A 16,243-nucleotide genomic window follows, 5' to 3' on the forward strand; every position below is an offset into this window, starting at 1 on the left:
TAATAAATAATTTAATTGTTTGACATTGTTTAACTCAAGTGTGCCTTTTGAAAGTTCTGTGTGGCCAGATAGAGACTTCTAATAATCTGGGGGTTACCCATCAAAATCAAAATATATAAGAGAATTACATGAATTGATTTAGACACGTTGCTTTTAAAAAACTTGAAATCTAGGTTTGTCAAAAAAAAAAATAATACTTTGGATTTTTAAAACAAACGAATAATCGGTGACTTCGTGATTTTAAGTATGTAGCTATATATAAAAACTGACTTGATATGCTAAGTTTGCTTGCTTTTTTTTTTTTTTTAAGCACATAACAACCAAAATAAGGGACATTATGCCGGTATTGCTAAAAAAATGTTACATTTATTTATTTGTTTTGTGTCTTCATTTACTGAGTTTGCAATGCGCGTACTGGCCTTATGTGCGTACTGTTTACGTGACGCGTTCACGCAAACAGTGCAATTAGTTTCAAATATTTCACGAGTCATTCAGAGTACACTGTCTCATCACAACGGAGGATGGAATTCATGGGGAGAAATTTCAGCTGTCAAAAGAACGGCTTGAAAATTAATTAGTTTTTACAACGTTAACATCCCTTTTTTTTTGTTTGCTCCAAAAGACGTAATACCAAAAAAGAATAATAACACTTCTAAATCAACGCATTGGTATAATGATGCAAGAAGAACACGGGGGCAATAATAAACAAGTGAGAGTTTAAACTCCCGTGTGAACTGGCATATATTCAAGTGAGTGCGCGCTGGCGTGTGTGCGTGTGTGTCTGCGTGTGCGGGGGCGTGCGTGTGTGTGTGTGTGTGCGTGCGTTGGCGTGTGTGTGAGTGTTTTTTGGAGAAGTCCTCTAGTTCCCTTCATAAAGCGACAATTACCGCTACCAACAGCTCTATTGCCATTGATGAATGGAATTGTTGTAACAAGGGGATGAGTTTAGAGTTTAGATGCACCAAGTGGCGAGACTTGAAAAGCTGAATGCGCCTCCAGCAGGCCGGAGAGAGCGCTCTTTACACCAGAGGTGCGCGCTCTGCCAGAGGTGCGCGCACACAGCTCGGTGACCACGGAGGCTGAGCTCTTGGATATGATTAAATGAGCACCTGCGTGCGAGAAGCCACGTCACAATGCACTCTTTAACGGGCTCTACTGTTTCCCTTGTCGTCAGATAAAGTGAAGGGAATTAACATTCAGCAGGTTGCTGTTTACGTCGTTGTATTTGCATTGTGCCATAAGGAGAAAACAGTAACTACTTGTAAAGTTAAAAAAAAAAAAAAAAAAAAAAAAAAAAAAAAAAAAACGGAAAAAACCCAGCGGATTTTATGGACTTTTTAATCTACCCAGAACAAAGCGGTGAAACGTAGTAAATTTGTTTTACGAGGTTCAAAAATCCAAACACACAAACAGAAGTGAAAGTGCGTCCTCTCTAGTTTGGTTGGTATGGAACCTTCTCCTTCCCGTGTGGAGCGCTGGTTTTGTTCCGAGGCTCCATTTCTATCCGGCACAAAGGGGGCGGGGATGGGATATTCAGATGAGCCAGAGTGACAGCTCCAGTTTTTCCCCCCAATGCTCTGTGTGTGTCTGAAACTCAACTGGCTCCTTCCTTCCTAACTCCTCACTTCATAGCGCCGCGCACTAAAAACATCGGACGCTAGGGGATCAAGACGCATGCCACATTACCTCTATGTGGGCACTTTAACAGATCTTTCGGGTGTTTTTTTCCCAGTAAGGGGGCTGCGGAGGGAGGCCTTTTTTTTTACTTTCACTGTTTGATGACTGTTTGCACGGCTGATTATTGAGTTGATTGTTTATATTTTAGCCACTGTTGTCCGCCGCCTTCTGTGCGTCTTTTTTTTCCCCTCCTGCTATTTTTTTTTTTTCCTTGGGAGAATCGGCGAACTCTATTTCGCTCACCAATGTCCTATCCTCAGGGTTACCTCTACCAGCCCCCAGGCTCTCTGGCTCTTTATTCGTGTCCGGCTTACGGGGCCTCGGCTCTGGCTGCTCCGCGGAATGAGGACTTGGCGAGGTCGTCCTCCGGCTCAGCCTTCAGTCCCTATCCCGGCTCGGCTGCTTTCTCCGCCTCGGCTGGTGCGGGCTTCTCCAGTCCGCTGTCATACTCCACAGATCCTGCGACGGGATTCCCCTCCTACATGGTAAAAAATCTCGTGTGTGTGTTACTCCTGATTATAAGTGCTAAATTTCCGCGTTTTAAACTATGTATGCGCACATTCTTGATCTGATCGCCGTGGATCGGTGCTTTACAATATGTATGTGTGTGTGTGTGTGTGTGTGTGGTTTTTTTTTGTTTTTTTTTTCGTTTTTTTTTCTCCAATCCGTGCGGAACTTTTCCATTGAGAGCTATGAATTTATATGAAGTGGTCTTCTGGATGGGCCCTTACTTTCAAAATCCTTCACCTCCTCCACTTAAATGGGATTTCAGGCATGAGCTACAGATTGGAATGGCTTGACCACCGCTTAACTCTTGCTGCGCAGCCTTAAGTGTTATACGAAATAGATGTATACTGACAAGTTTAGACTCTAAACGACTGCACATGTTCAGATCAAATATAGTCAAAAATAAAACAGTCTGTTTCTTCGTTTAGTTCTAAAAAATAAGAAGTAAAGACACCGATATTTGTTTTTGTTCTCTCAAGTGAGCACATTTAAGGTGATAAGCATGACTCGCAGTGATCATGTCACACGGGCAGACTTAAAGTGCTTTTCGGAAAAGGTGCATATCAAGTGATTTGTTAATGGGATTTGCAAATCCACAGGGGCAGCGACAAAAAGAAAACAAAAAAAAAGTAAAAAGATAAAAAAAAACAGATATAAATCATGCATTCACTCAATGAAAATGAGCAAGTTAATGGGTGATTACGCAAAATTAAATTTCCTTCATGTTATCTTAACTACTGCACTAACAGGAGCTCTGTTATTAGCTAATCCGATAATGACCTTAACAATCACTGCTGCATTAAATCATGGTTGTTGGTTTTTTTTTTTTGTTTCGTTTTTTTTTTTTTTTTTTTTCCTGAGGCCTGCCTTTACGCGCGGCGTTTACACTTTGGTAATTGCACCTTTTTTTCCCCCCCTCCTGCTTATACTCGACAAATGTTTCAAACAAAACCAATAAAGAACACATCAGATAAATAAATAAATAAATAAATAAATAAATAAATAAATAAATAAATAAATAAATAAATAAATAAATAAATAAATATGACATTAATAATCAGTTGGTTTATATTCAGCTTTACAATGCAAAAATGGCATTTGATCCAACAGATTAATGAAACGTTTTAAGATCAAATAATAGAAGAAAACAACATCCAATGCCAATAGTTAACAGTCAAAGTTTTATTTTATTTCAAACACACACGCATGTTCATATATATATAAAACCAAGCCACTGTTGTGTCTATATCTTTCTAGTTCAGTTGGGCAAATCATTTATGGAAGCGTGACTTTTTCCCAACTTTTTTCCCCCCCTCAAGTCCTCTCCATATGACGCCCACACGACGGGCATGGCTGGGGCGCTCAGCTACCATCCATATGGGAGTCCGGGTTACCCCTACCAACTCAACGACCCGGCTTACCGCAAGAACGCCACCAGGGACGCCACGGCCACCTTGAAGGCCTGGCTACAGGAGCACAGGAAGAACCCGTACCCGACTAAGGGGGAGAAGATCATGCTGGCCATCATCACCAAGATGACCCTGACGCAGGTCTCCACCTGGTTCGCAAACGCCAGGCGGAGGCTCAAAAAGGAGAACAAGATGACCTGGGCGCCCCGCAGCAAGAGCGAGGACGAGGACGAGGAGGACGGAGACGGGGAGAGGAAGGAGGCGGAGCGCTCTGACAAAACCCTGGATAACGGCGAGGCTTCGGCGGAGGACGAAGGTGGGGTGTGATGTGGCAACACGCAGAGCCAATGATCAAATTAACTATTGAGGCTTGTACACGGGGAGGGTCTGCGCCCCCCGTCCCCCCGTTACCCTCACACGTTAATTTATGGCTGCAGATTTTTAACGAGATTTTAGGTAAGAATATTACGAATTTGGAAATTATTAAGTCAGACTTGGAAACAAATGATTAGGCCAGGATGCTGTCCTTCAGCAAAAAGTGTGCGTCGTTCCGTAACCATAGTGATTAGTGTACTTTTTTAAAAATGAAAACGCTGCACTAAATTACTTGTTGAGAGGGACATTTTATTTATTTATTTACTTGATAACATGGTGATAAATCAGTTATAAAACAAACATTCATGATGAGTGACCCTCAATAAACTGTGACAGTTTATGTCCCTCCCCTCGCGTTGTTATATAAAAATGGAACCACAAAACATTATCTAAAAATATTTCTTTTAAAAACAAAATCTAACTTGCAAAATTAATATAAATTATAAATATTTCAGTTTTAATTATTACTTTAGAGTCAGCCAAACGTTTTATGCAGTTTTGAAGTTCAATCATTTTTATTACCATTATTTATTTATTTATTTACTTATTTTCATTTCTGAAATTTTGTTGTTTAGTTTTTCCTTAATTTTCCAACTCTGTCCTCTCGTGCAGGCATCAGTTTGCACGTCGACACTCTGACGGATCACTCATGCTCTGCCGAGTCTGACGGGGAAAAGGTCGGCTGCGTTTCAGAGCTGAGCTCCGACCAAACAGCGGATAAGTGCAGTGAGGATGGCGTGGACCGCCGCGACCAACTCTCACCCAAACCCGTCACGTCGTCGCCTCTGACGGGCGTGGAAGCTCCGGTGCTCACCCATCACCATCATCAGCACCACCACCACCACCTCCATCATCTCCACCACCTTCACAGCCAGCGGGAGGATTTGGCTCGGAGCCTCATAAACAGCAACGTCAGTAAATTGTCTTCGTGTCTGGACAACAGGCCTAATCCGTCCGAGGCGCCTCAGAATCTTTCGGCCAAGCCCAAACTGTGGTCTCTGGCCGAGATTGCAACCTCGGACCAAAAGCAGCAGCAGCAGCAGCAACATCAGCAACAGGGGCAACCGGGGCAGCCTAACTGCCCCTCCTCCAGCGGAGGACTCCTCACTCCCCCGACGCCTTCCGCGACTTCACCCGCTGCCAGCTCCCCCTCACTCTACCCAGCCTCCTCCATCCTCGGAAGACCTATTTATTACACGTCTCCCTTTTATAGCAATTACACAAACTACGGCAACTTTAGCCCCCTGCAGGGTCAGGGGATCCTGCGGTACACCAATTCCTCCGGAGTGAGTCTGGCAGCTGCCGCCGCCGCGGCCGCGGCGGCTGCGGCCGCAAACGAGGGTCTGAGCGCCACTCACAGGGCGGCGGAGGCTTGCGCGGAACCAAAGCTCAGGCCAGACTCCCCCATCGTTAAAAATAACCCAAACCAGATTGCTGCAGTCGAGCAGCAACATTTCAGAGCCACAAATGTAGAAGCAAAGAAAGGTACGTAATGAGGAGAACTGCGTGACTAAAGTGAAAACTTATTTAGGATTTTTTTGTTGTTGTTTTTTATCTTGGAATTGTATTTCACATCAGCAACGGATGAAGATTTCGCCATCGTTTTACATGTTTTCAAAGCAAACCAACCCTTCTACGTTTGGTCACTTTCATGTCACTGCGTTGGTGGGAACAGTCTCTGCCTTGCTTCAAATAAATCTGACCGTTTTGAGAGAGATTCTGGAATAAGATTAAACGACATTTATTGACATAATTATAATTGTATCTCATTATGGAGATTTTGATTTTAAAACCAGGTAATAAATACATAAATCAATAAAAAAACCCACCTTATTTTAAAGTAAAAAAAAAATAAAAATAAAAACAGTTATTTTATTTTCAACAAATTTTACTCATTTAAACATATCTTTATTTCTCATAATACAAACTTGCTTCTGAAATCATCAGAAACAGGAGAATTTAGCTGAAAATTAACATGTAAAATTCAACATCTGCAACATTGAAGAACAGGCTTCAAATAAACCCAACCATGCACGCAGACACATAACACACAAGGACCGTTTTTGAATCCAATAAGCAGAGAAATGTTGCCATAGCTTTGAGAAGGAATTTTACTTTTATTGTTTCCTTTGTGTGTGAGAGAGAGAGGGAAACAGAGTGAGTGTGAATGTGCACAGTGGGCTCCAAACCTTATCTTTCAGCTTAGGATAATTATAATTACACAGGGTCAGCCAAATGCAAACAAATTAGCTCCCTCTGCACAGTCTTAGTGCAACTTCAAGCCTTCAAATGTCACATACACTGATAAAACCAACTGCTGGTTTACTCAAGAAAATTGGTGCAACAGGATACATTTTATTTGCATAGACTTTATTCTGTGTTTACAATAAATAGCCATAAACTAAGTTTAATAGCTAAGAAAATGCTTAGAAAGAGAAATTCCGAGAATAAAATACTCCAATAAATTTGTAATTAGTAAGATTTATTCATCCGGCATGTCATTCTATTAAATTAAACAAGACAAAAAATCATTTAAAATTTATTCTAACATAATAGTGTAACAACCACAGCTTAGATGACTTCTTTACTGGCAACAACTACCTCAAACTTAGGGAACTCAGCTTGCCAGTAAGTCGCATTTTACCATTATAAGCTGGTTAAAATTGAACAGAGACTTAAACTCCTTAAACTTTTTTTATCTACAAGCCTTGTGGCAGTTCTTAGGACATCCATTTTTACTGAGTAAAGCGCATTGATTTTTGATAAAACCTATGCTAACCACTGTTTGCCGGATGCAACATGACAAATGTCAACAGCTAATGTTTATCTGAACCAACATCTACTGTTAAAGTCTAAAAAAGTGTTCAGGGCGTACTTGGTAACCCCCACACCCCTCAAAAAATTACATTTACACAGGAATATGTTTGAACAAAACTGAAGTAATTTTAATTAATAATACTTAATTCTCTCGAAAAAGTCATTTTTACAGTGTAAGTGGTAGTGACAGTTGCTCACTTTTCATATGTGCTGCTGCAGTCGTGGTTTAGGTTAGCTGATTTTTTTAACATTTTCAATTTTATTTAGTTAGATTTTTCTTTCTGAAACAGTTTGACAGTTTTTCCAAATTCTGCATTGTGGGATTCTGTTATTTTATTTATTTTTCTAAAATATATATTTCCATGCTCTGCAGGTAGGTGTCACAATTGCTCAGAGTATAAAAACATGGAAAAAAGGATTTCAACCTTTTTAGTCCCACTCTTTAGCCCTCATAACCTCTTACTCCAAACCGTATGTAGTGCCACCATATTTCTTTGGAAATGAAAGCTGCTGCTGCTAAATTCCACAAAGACTCAGCTCTTCAGTCTTCATTACATTGCCTTGTGTGATTTCCTTATCATCACTCATCATCTCCCATTATATGTGAGTTACATGTTATTTCTCAGGTTCTTCTTGTTTGCTTATTTGCCACGATATATTATTATTATTTTTTTGTTATATATCTGCGTGTGGAAAAAACATCATATGGCCTAGGAAATGTATTTGGGGAGGTGGGGAGGATTCTTAGGACGGTGATCTGATCTGAAGTGAACTTTGAGGACTTCAGAGTGGAGTAGCCTACATTTGATATTTATTTTTTTAAAATGACAGCGGAACGATGCCTATAATTTATGCAAGTTGTATTGCAAAAGTGGAAAACTGACATCTTCTGTTTGTCCTGTAAATATAAATATGAATATATATACATATATATTATGGACTGTTTTCTTTGGGGCAAAGAACACAATCTTGTTAACAAGAGTACTTTTACTAATTTATATGACTGTACATATAATGAAAAGGTGGGGTGTTATATCCGTTATTCAGAATAAGAAAATATTAAACTCTTTTTCCCAACTATGACGTTTATTTTTGAGATTCTTTTTTTTAAATATATATAACTTGTATGTGATCCATATTTTTTTCCTCTTTTAAATTCTCCCCGTTCATTGCTCTTTTATTTTGTCAGTCCAGCACAGATGGGAAATGCTTGATGACTCTTGCCATTCATAACTATTATGAGTTTTCACAGATTGCACAATCCATTCTTTCTAAATGGTCAATCATTTTCTCTTAGGGCCTCATTCTGCTCCCTCGGTCAAATATTCATGACCTTGATGGGGATAAACGATGTACTTATTACATTTTTCCTCCTCTATTTCTCTCTCTCTCTCTTTTTCTCTCGCTCTCTCTCGCCCTGGCGCACATTTATTTTTTCAGTGTGATTAATACAGCCGAGGGGACACACGGGGGGCATCACGCGCTCCCAGCGGAGCCGTCCCTGGAGTTTTTTCAGCCTGGTTCAGGACAGGTCAGGCCTGCCTGCTTCATTACAGCGCCAGCATCGAGCGATCCATAAAAATCTATCTAAGCATCTGCCAGCTTCAATGGGCTGTGTGATGGGGCCTAATCGGAGAGATATCCCCCTGCTTTTCATCACGGCTTTACTATTATAGAATGGAGCTAATTAAACAATTGGAACTCAAAGCCAACTTCCGAGGATGTTATCCGTGCTATCCCCATTTTTAAACCTTCAACTTGTTTCTTAATTGGCGCTGAAATGTACATTTGTGATATTTTATCAGTTTGCGTGTTTTAATCAAACATACAATATTTCCTCCCCCCCTTCAGTCATTGCTTCTGGCCAAACTCAAAACTAATCCATCATTTTCCAGTTGAATATGAGCTTGAGTGTAGTCAAGAAATCCTCCTACAGCCGGGGCTGCCCTCGGAAAAAAGGGCGGGGGAGTTGGGTTATTTAGGTGTGTTAACTATGTCATCAACAATTTAGCATTCAGAGCCCTATGCAAATAAATTAGAATATTATTGAACAGTTTATTGATTATTTATTCAATTCAAAGAGTGAAAATCATTTTTGCACAGATTTGTTACACACAGACAGAAATATTTTGAGTGTTTATATTAGTTTATTCTCATGTTTTTGGCCAACAGTTCATGTAAACGGAAATTTGGTCTCAGAAAATTTTAACATAGAGTCAATAAAGAAGAAGTTTCAATCAAAAAAATTTTTTAGCACAATTGAATGTGTTGGTCTTCACAGTTATGGTGGAAATTGCTGAATTGACGATTGTCCAGCAGAGAGTTGCTGAAAGTAAGCCACAAAACGCTAAAGACGTTGAATGTTCATACAGTACTGTATCCAAGAAAATGAACATCTGTCATATTATTCATGTCAAGCCACTCCTAACCCAGAGATGTCACAAACATCTAGCGTCGGCTAAGGCAAAAGTAGCTAAACTTTTGCTACACATGTAAATAAACTCTTTTTTTAATTTAATGTACGTTCTTCTTTTTAGAAGAAAGTACATTTTCTATAATGGGTGAGGAGAAGCACATATTCTAAATTACTTTAATACTCATTGACAGTTAGTGTTATCTGCTGATGTTGTTCTAGTTTTTCATCAAAGTTCAAAGTTAGCGCAGCAGAAACTTCTAAAGCACTTTGCTTCCAAGTTTCATTTATGTGCGGACTTTATCTTCCAACCAGAGCTGCCTATCCTGCCAAAAGTACCAATACCTCATTAAATGACCATGACATCATTGTGCTTGATTGGCCAGCCAACTTGTTAGACCTAAACCTCATTCACTATCTATCGGACATTAGGAAGTGGAAAATAAAGTTTACTGTACACAAAAATGCAGGTAAGAAGTAGGTTGTTAAAACAGCCTTCACTTCCTTAACACCATAATGTTATAACAGGGTGAGCAGTGCCATGCTAAAATAACCCAATCATTAACCCAACCAAAAATGTTAGTGTATTTACTCTACAGTACATAGAAATACTATTGAGTTTATAACTCTGTACCTACGACAATTTAGGGGTGACTGGTGCCACAGTGCTCCCACCCTAAAAGACACAATCTTCATCTCCCACCAAGAATGTTGTAAAGTGAAATATGGATCCAGTTCATCTTAACATAAAGTCATTGCATACTTTGTTTTGAACTGTATGACATTGTCAGACATCTTATTTTAAAAAAGGTACTCCCTAATTAAAGCAAGCATTAAAACCGTGAATGACTCTTGGTTAAATTCAATGTTGTTACCCTTTAGATCATCACTGACTTGATTTGATGTGTTTCCCCCACCTTATTATCATTTAGCGCTCGGTCTGGAACCTACTGTATATGGGAGTCATGGATGTTATAGCCTCTGGCCAACTTCTCATTCCTCAGTCCAAAATGCTTTCATTAGGAGATGGTTTATTGAAATGCATGCTTTATTCTCAGGTGGGCTCCCACAGGGGACTCAACAGTGTTGTCAAATAGCACCAGAGGCAGTCTGAGCCCCCGCCCCTCACCTGCTGCTGCTCCCTTCAAATGTCAACATTTGTTCTCAATAAAAAGAGTTATTGTTTCTGAGAGACAGGAAAGAAAAAGAAAGAGCAATTGCTCTGCAACCGGTCACCTTTGAACACATGAAAAGAAACTTCCTACCTGCCTCTTTGTTTGATTGAGAGCAATGGCAGGTGAAAATGGGAACAAGGCGCCAATTGCACATAATAAACCTCCAGCTGTGAAGCCTCTAATGAAGCGATTGAGAATTTATTCCACAATTAGTCAAAATTGTGGAGAGGAGTTCCAGCTACTGTTTGATGAACTTTCTCTTTTGCTCACATCGCAAAAAAATAAGCAGTTGCAGAAGAAACTGTGGTGCCCTTGACGGAGTGTGGATATTGATTCTCAAAGGAGAAACAGGCTATTTGCCATTTTACAGACACTGCTAGGAAGGACTGTGGCTAACGTCATACAACACCTCCCAAATGACGGTCAAATTTTGTTTATAAATAACAATCCTAAAACAATCCTAAAAGTGTGGCATGCAGGCCCATTCATTCAGGACAGGTGTTCAAAAATTACCATGGCTGATATAAAATTGAAACAATGCATCTGTTATTCAAAGGCATTTGCAATTCTCCATAAGGAAGTAAATAAAATAATAATAAAAAGGTTGACAGACAAGAAAAACACTTTGCAGAAAATGGCCAAGAAGCTTCTGGTAACTCTGGGTAAAGTGCAGAGATCCACAGTACAGGTTGTCAAATTAGCCAACAGGAAAAATATAAGTTGTTCACTCCACAAATTTAGCTTTTATGAGAGAGCATCAAAAAGACGTTTGCTTAAATAAAGCCATGAGAAATTGAAAGAATGTGGAATGAGCAATCTATGGCACGCACAAAACACTTGGTTTAGGAGGTGCTCTGGTCACATGAGATCAAAATATAAACTTTTAGTCCCTCATAAAAAAATTTTAGAAAAAAATTGACACTTTTCATAAACCTCAAAACACCACTACCAAGGTGAAGCATAGTGGTAGCAGCTGGGAAATGGAGAGTGTGGTGTAGCTTTACCTTTCATCTATCAGAAAAAAACCATAAACATACTCCCAGAACAGATTCAGGTATTGGAATAGCCAAGTCAAAGGTTGTTCATCCAGTCTGATTGGGTTTGAGCTATTATGCAAAGACTGTTTTAAACTTTCTGTACTTGTTGGTAGAGACATCGCTCAACAGACTACTGAGTTAGGGAGTGCTGAAAACAAATGGCTGCCTTTCTTTACCACTTTCATTCATGTCAGAATTACTGTAATGTGTTTATTAATCAGATGAAATCCCACTGAAACAAATGGAACTTATTTTTTTTAATTTCAAGACATTAGAAGGAACAAAAAAGAAAGAAAGGGTATGACGACCAAATTTAAAGTATTGCTAAATTCAATCCACTGGATACCAATTACCGTCAGAATCCTGTCACATTGCTCACCAGTGAGTCGCCACACTAAGGACCGGTTGTCATTGAAAACTAAATTGATGGTATCATCGAGCTCATAGGCTTCAGCTGAGCATAGACAAGAGAGCAAGTGGAATCATCCCCCCCTTATCACTGATCAAACAGGCAGCTCAATATGTGCAGACAATTCATAAGCTCTTTCTATCTTTTATCCGTCCATCAATCCTATCACTTGCAAAATACTTCAGACAGTAATCTCTGATGCACACCTTTAGAAGCAATACTTGATTCAAAGTGAAAGAGGGCTGCTTCTGAAGCACAGTGTGGCTGCTGTCACAAATTTGGAGGGATGACAAAAAAATATTGGGTGTGCTGATTACCCAGAGAAAATACATCATAATTTACACCATGTTTTAACCTCTTTACCTTACTTTATATAATCCCCCCCCCCCCCACACACACACACACACACACACACATATTCTCAGTCTTGATAAAGTAAGAACATACACAGAAAAGTCCTGTTCCCTTTACTGAACCTTTCTTCTAGTCTATCCTTCTGATGTTCTTACACCTTTCATGCTCAACCTGCCTATTAAGACCTCACCATAAATACTGCTGATGCTCAGACTTAACCGTAAGTAGCACTAATATTGGGGAGAAGATTGAGAGACCAAAGAGCTTGACGTACAAATCAGGCACAGTTGTGTTTAATAAAACACATCAAAGTGGACAAGGGGACTTTAAAAGTGAGTACGGGGTCCTGTCCTCTCATAAAGGTGTCAGCCGAAATGTTTAATACTCTGAATGATCAAGGCCAATAAGCTGAGCTGGGATTTAATACACATACACGCAGGCACACACCTGCATGCGCACGCACACATGCACACAAACACACAAATAATTGCCAATGCAACAGCTTAAACAAGGTCATTAGAAGCTCTAACTCCTACTCCTAATTGACAGTTATGTTTAATGCCGGTGGAAAGTAAACAATCCAGGGGAGAGTGTTTCACCTTTGGGCTGTAAGTTAGATAGTAAAAACGCTGTTGAGGAACTTGCTGGAAAGCTGGATATGTAAGAAGAAACACAATACATTCAGAATTGTGTTTATGTTAATCTTTTTTAAAGCACTTTGTGCTTTTGAGACCACAAATCAAAATCAGTCCTTGTATGGGGACTTTTGCAGTTATGTAGTTTTTTAAAAATTATTATTATTATTATTCACTTTTAATAACTGTAGTACTGTTTAAGGTGTGTTAGAAATGTAAAGAAATGCCTGTGTAATAGTCATGACCAAGAGGACACCCATACTTTACTTTGGGGTTCAGCTATTGATTTCAGCACTTTTGAGTGGTTAATTTCAGTAAAAGTCTACAGGTTCTCCTTTTATGAAAGCACACAAGCGTTTTTGTGTCTATGTGTGTGTGTTTGTGTCAACAAGTTTCTGCTCAAGTGAAGTTAACTCTTTCAAATAAGATCCAATGTGACTAATGTGTTGAGCTTTGAAGATTTCACATAAAATGTTGTTTTATCTGGATGTGGCATAATGGAAACCTACTATGCTGTGGCTTTGCACTTTAAATAAAAGAGCTTGGTAACAAGAGCGTTCATCTGAGAAGCAGACAGGACGCTCATGATAACTCTGGAGGAGCTCCAGGGATCCACGTCTCAGGTGAGAAAATGTTCAACCATCGGTTGTGCTCTCTATAAATGTGGCTCTGAAAAAACAGTGGCAAAGGGAAAAAACATTGTTGAATGGAAATCACAAGAAATCCTGTTTCATATTTCCCTCAAGCCATATGCAGACACAGCAAAATATGGAAGAAATGGCAGATACAGGCCACCAGACTGAGAGGAGGTTTTCCCTTTTGCAGGCAATGACCCTAAATATATATAGCTGGAGATGTAGTAGAATGCTTAAGTTGAAAACATAGTTGAAAAGGCTCAGTCAAAAACCAGACCTCTGGGCAACAGACATCTGTTGCAAGACTTGAAAGATGAGGGTCATCCTTTTAACCTGACTTAAGCTTAATTTATTTTGTAAAGAATTTGCAATTCTAATTTCTACATGTCTGTATAAGGCAGAGCAGCAGCCGTAATCTTAGCTGTAACTGGAAAAAGAGCGTACTTTTTAAAAATATGTTTTATTTATATTAAAATGTGAAACTCATGTACATTTTCTTGTTCCACTTCACAGTCAGTTTCTACTTTTTGTTGCTCTATCACATAAAATCCCCCCAAAAAATTAATTGTTTATGGTGGTAATGTGAAAAAAAAAATGTGAGTGGAATGAATACATTTAAAACGCATTGTGTATCTAAATTGCAAATTCCCTATTGCACGCTTTAAGACCAACAACCAAAACAAGTGAATAAGAAAAACATTTAAAAAAAAAGTGGTTCTCTTCTCCTGTCTGTCTGAAGTGTTTTCTAAATGAGCTCAACATGTCTGCACTAAACCTTTTTTTTTTCTTTCTTTTTTTTCTCCTATCAAGTGTTCTGCGAGACGCAGGGGAAGTGACTCATGTTAAACAGAATATGTCAGACGTGTCGGCTAATTGAACGAACCCCTGCTTTAAGCAAACACTTCAGTGTCATGGCTTCTGACTTGACTGTAGCGTTTTAACCTGAGCTACTTTCACCTACACTGAAAGCACAAGATGTAAATTTATTTCAGAAAACCTGTGACACTACAAGCTAATTTAACATAACATAGAAGTCGTGCCTTGAGGCACAGTTTTAGGCAATGAACATTAACTGCTGAAATGTGTCTTTTGAAAACACTACTCAAACACTTGGCATTTATCTAAAATTATAAGAACTGGAAGTGCAACACGTCAAAGAAGCTTAAGAACATTGTGATATGAGTTTGGGAACGATCTTAAAGATCAATGACCTCGTCTGTTTGATTTAAGTATATGGTATGGCATAGGAGGCAAGAAATAGACGAGTATGCTTTTATGCAATTTATTTCAGAATTTGCATTTTATAGCAATTATTTTCAGAAATTAGCAGGCATTTTCTTTTCTTTTTTTCAATAAACTCAACAAACTCAGATAACATAGAATTGGTAGCATTTCATCTCAAAACAACACAACAAAATAAACCAATAAGAGAGAATGAATATCAAATCATATGTATAATCTCAACTGGGACAACAGAACTAAATATTGCACTGACTAGTTTATGTTCCATTTTAAAAGAAACAAAGACAAGAAAAATGTGTGAGTTCCTTATTTTCAGTACTTAACTCAAAAGCTGGTGCTGCTATTAGATGAATGACTCACTTCTTATTATTTGTGTATGTGTTTTTTTATTTTGCATTATTTTTTGCATTTTTTTGGATCATTTAGTAATAAGCTCTCCAACGTTGAGTTTGGATTTCCTCCTTGAAATAAGCCAAATCATTAGCCCCCTCCACAGATTATCGGATTGTGTTCCAAGTTCTGGCCAAGCCACTCTAAAATGTTCGTGTTACTTCCACATTTGTTTAAACTAAGAGACAATTTTCTTTAGCAATCTCCTAAGGGTTATGGATGATTTTGAACAGAGCTGTATGAAGTATTGAAACACACTTCAGTTAATGATTAGACCCAAAATTGAAGTTTACTGCATCAAATTACATTTAGCATAGCTTAGAAAGCCATTTTTGCCTATTACTAAATGTTAAAAATGTTATTTCAACATAATTTAGCATCAGTTTGTTTATGTCAGACTAGTTCCTTACAATAATCAAATTCCTAACTTCCAAACTTTTACCAAAACTATAAAATGAAGAATCAGAAATACACCATGTTTTAGATACTTTGTCACTTGTCACATGTCATTCATTTATAATTAATGACACTTTTTTATATCTGCAATTTATTTGTGGCATAAAGCGCTTGGTTTAAAATGTCTAGAATAAGTGTATTTGTTTTTGTATGTGAAACAATTAGCTAGTGGCACTTTATTTATATGCAGCATAAACAGGTTTCTCAGTGAAGAGAACTTTTACTGAGGACCTCCATACTGTGAGTAATATAACATTTTTAGGACATACCACAAAACCGTGTATGATACTTGAACACTTGTACACTTTAGCAATTATTATAGCAGTGATTTATTTTATGCAGACAGATATCTGGTTTCAATTGTTCCCTCTCCATCTAATGCTGTATCTGAAAAGTTTTTACATCAGTTATATTTGTTCTTTTGTGTTGTTTTGTGCATTTTTTTTTTTAAGTCAGTTCATAGTATATTCACCATAATCTATTGCCTTTGGCATCACTTCTCCACAATTGTCATACAGGAAGACCTGCTTACTCTAAATCTCTGGTAGACGATCAATTCAATCCTGAAAAATCAAACTTCATTTTTGCATTATTCTGAATTCGCTCATCAGATAAAAACATAATAAATTAGTTTATACTGTTTTGTGTCCTTCTTAGGTAACAAAGTCTGTATTTTATGAAATGTCAATTTCTAAGACAAAATCCTCAAAAA

The 16,243-nt window shown here is 38.5% G+C and overlaps 1 protein-coding gene across 1 annotated transcript; it reads left to right on the top strand.

Moving 5' to 3' along the window:
* Positions 1–1,593: 1,593 nt before the first annotated feature.
* Positions 1,594–7,891, top strand: irx2a (iroquois homeobox 2a). Its single transcript, XM_044117225.1, has 3 exons — positions 1,594–2,162; positions 3,504–3,909; positions 4,581–7,891. The coding sequence occupies exons 1-3, from the start codon at positions 1,923–1,925 to the stop codon at positions 5,459–5,461; spliced, it is 1,527 nt and encodes a 508-aa protein (XP_043973160.1). The 5' UTR covers positions 1,594–1,922; the 3' UTR covers positions 5,462–7,891.
* Positions 7,892–16,243: the final 8,352 nt, after the last annotated feature.

The sequence above is a fragment of the Gambusia affinis genome, linkage group LG05, assembly GCF_019740435.1.
Source record: "Gambusia affinis linkage group LG05, SWU_Gaff_1.0, whole genome shotgun sequence".
NCBI classification, from domain to species: domain Eukaryota; kingdom Metazoa; phylum Chordata; class Actinopteri; order Cyprinodontiformes; family Poeciliidae; genus Gambusia; species Gambusia affinis.

Excerpts from the sequence above, each read along its gene's own strand:
- irx2a (XM_044117225.1), top strand. The coding sequence starts at position 1,923 with ATGTCCTATCCTCAGGGTTACCTCTACCAGCCCCCAGGCTCTCTGGCT. Across the intron at positions 2,163-3,503 it reads CGGGATTCCCCTCCTACATG|TCCTCTCCATATGACGCCCA; the intron begins GTAAAAAATCTC and ends CCCCCCCTCAAG. Across the intron at positions 3,910-4,580 it reads GGCTTCGGCGGAGGACGAAG|GCATCAGTTTGCACGTCGAC; the intron begins GTGGGGTGTGAT and ends CCTCTCGTGCAG.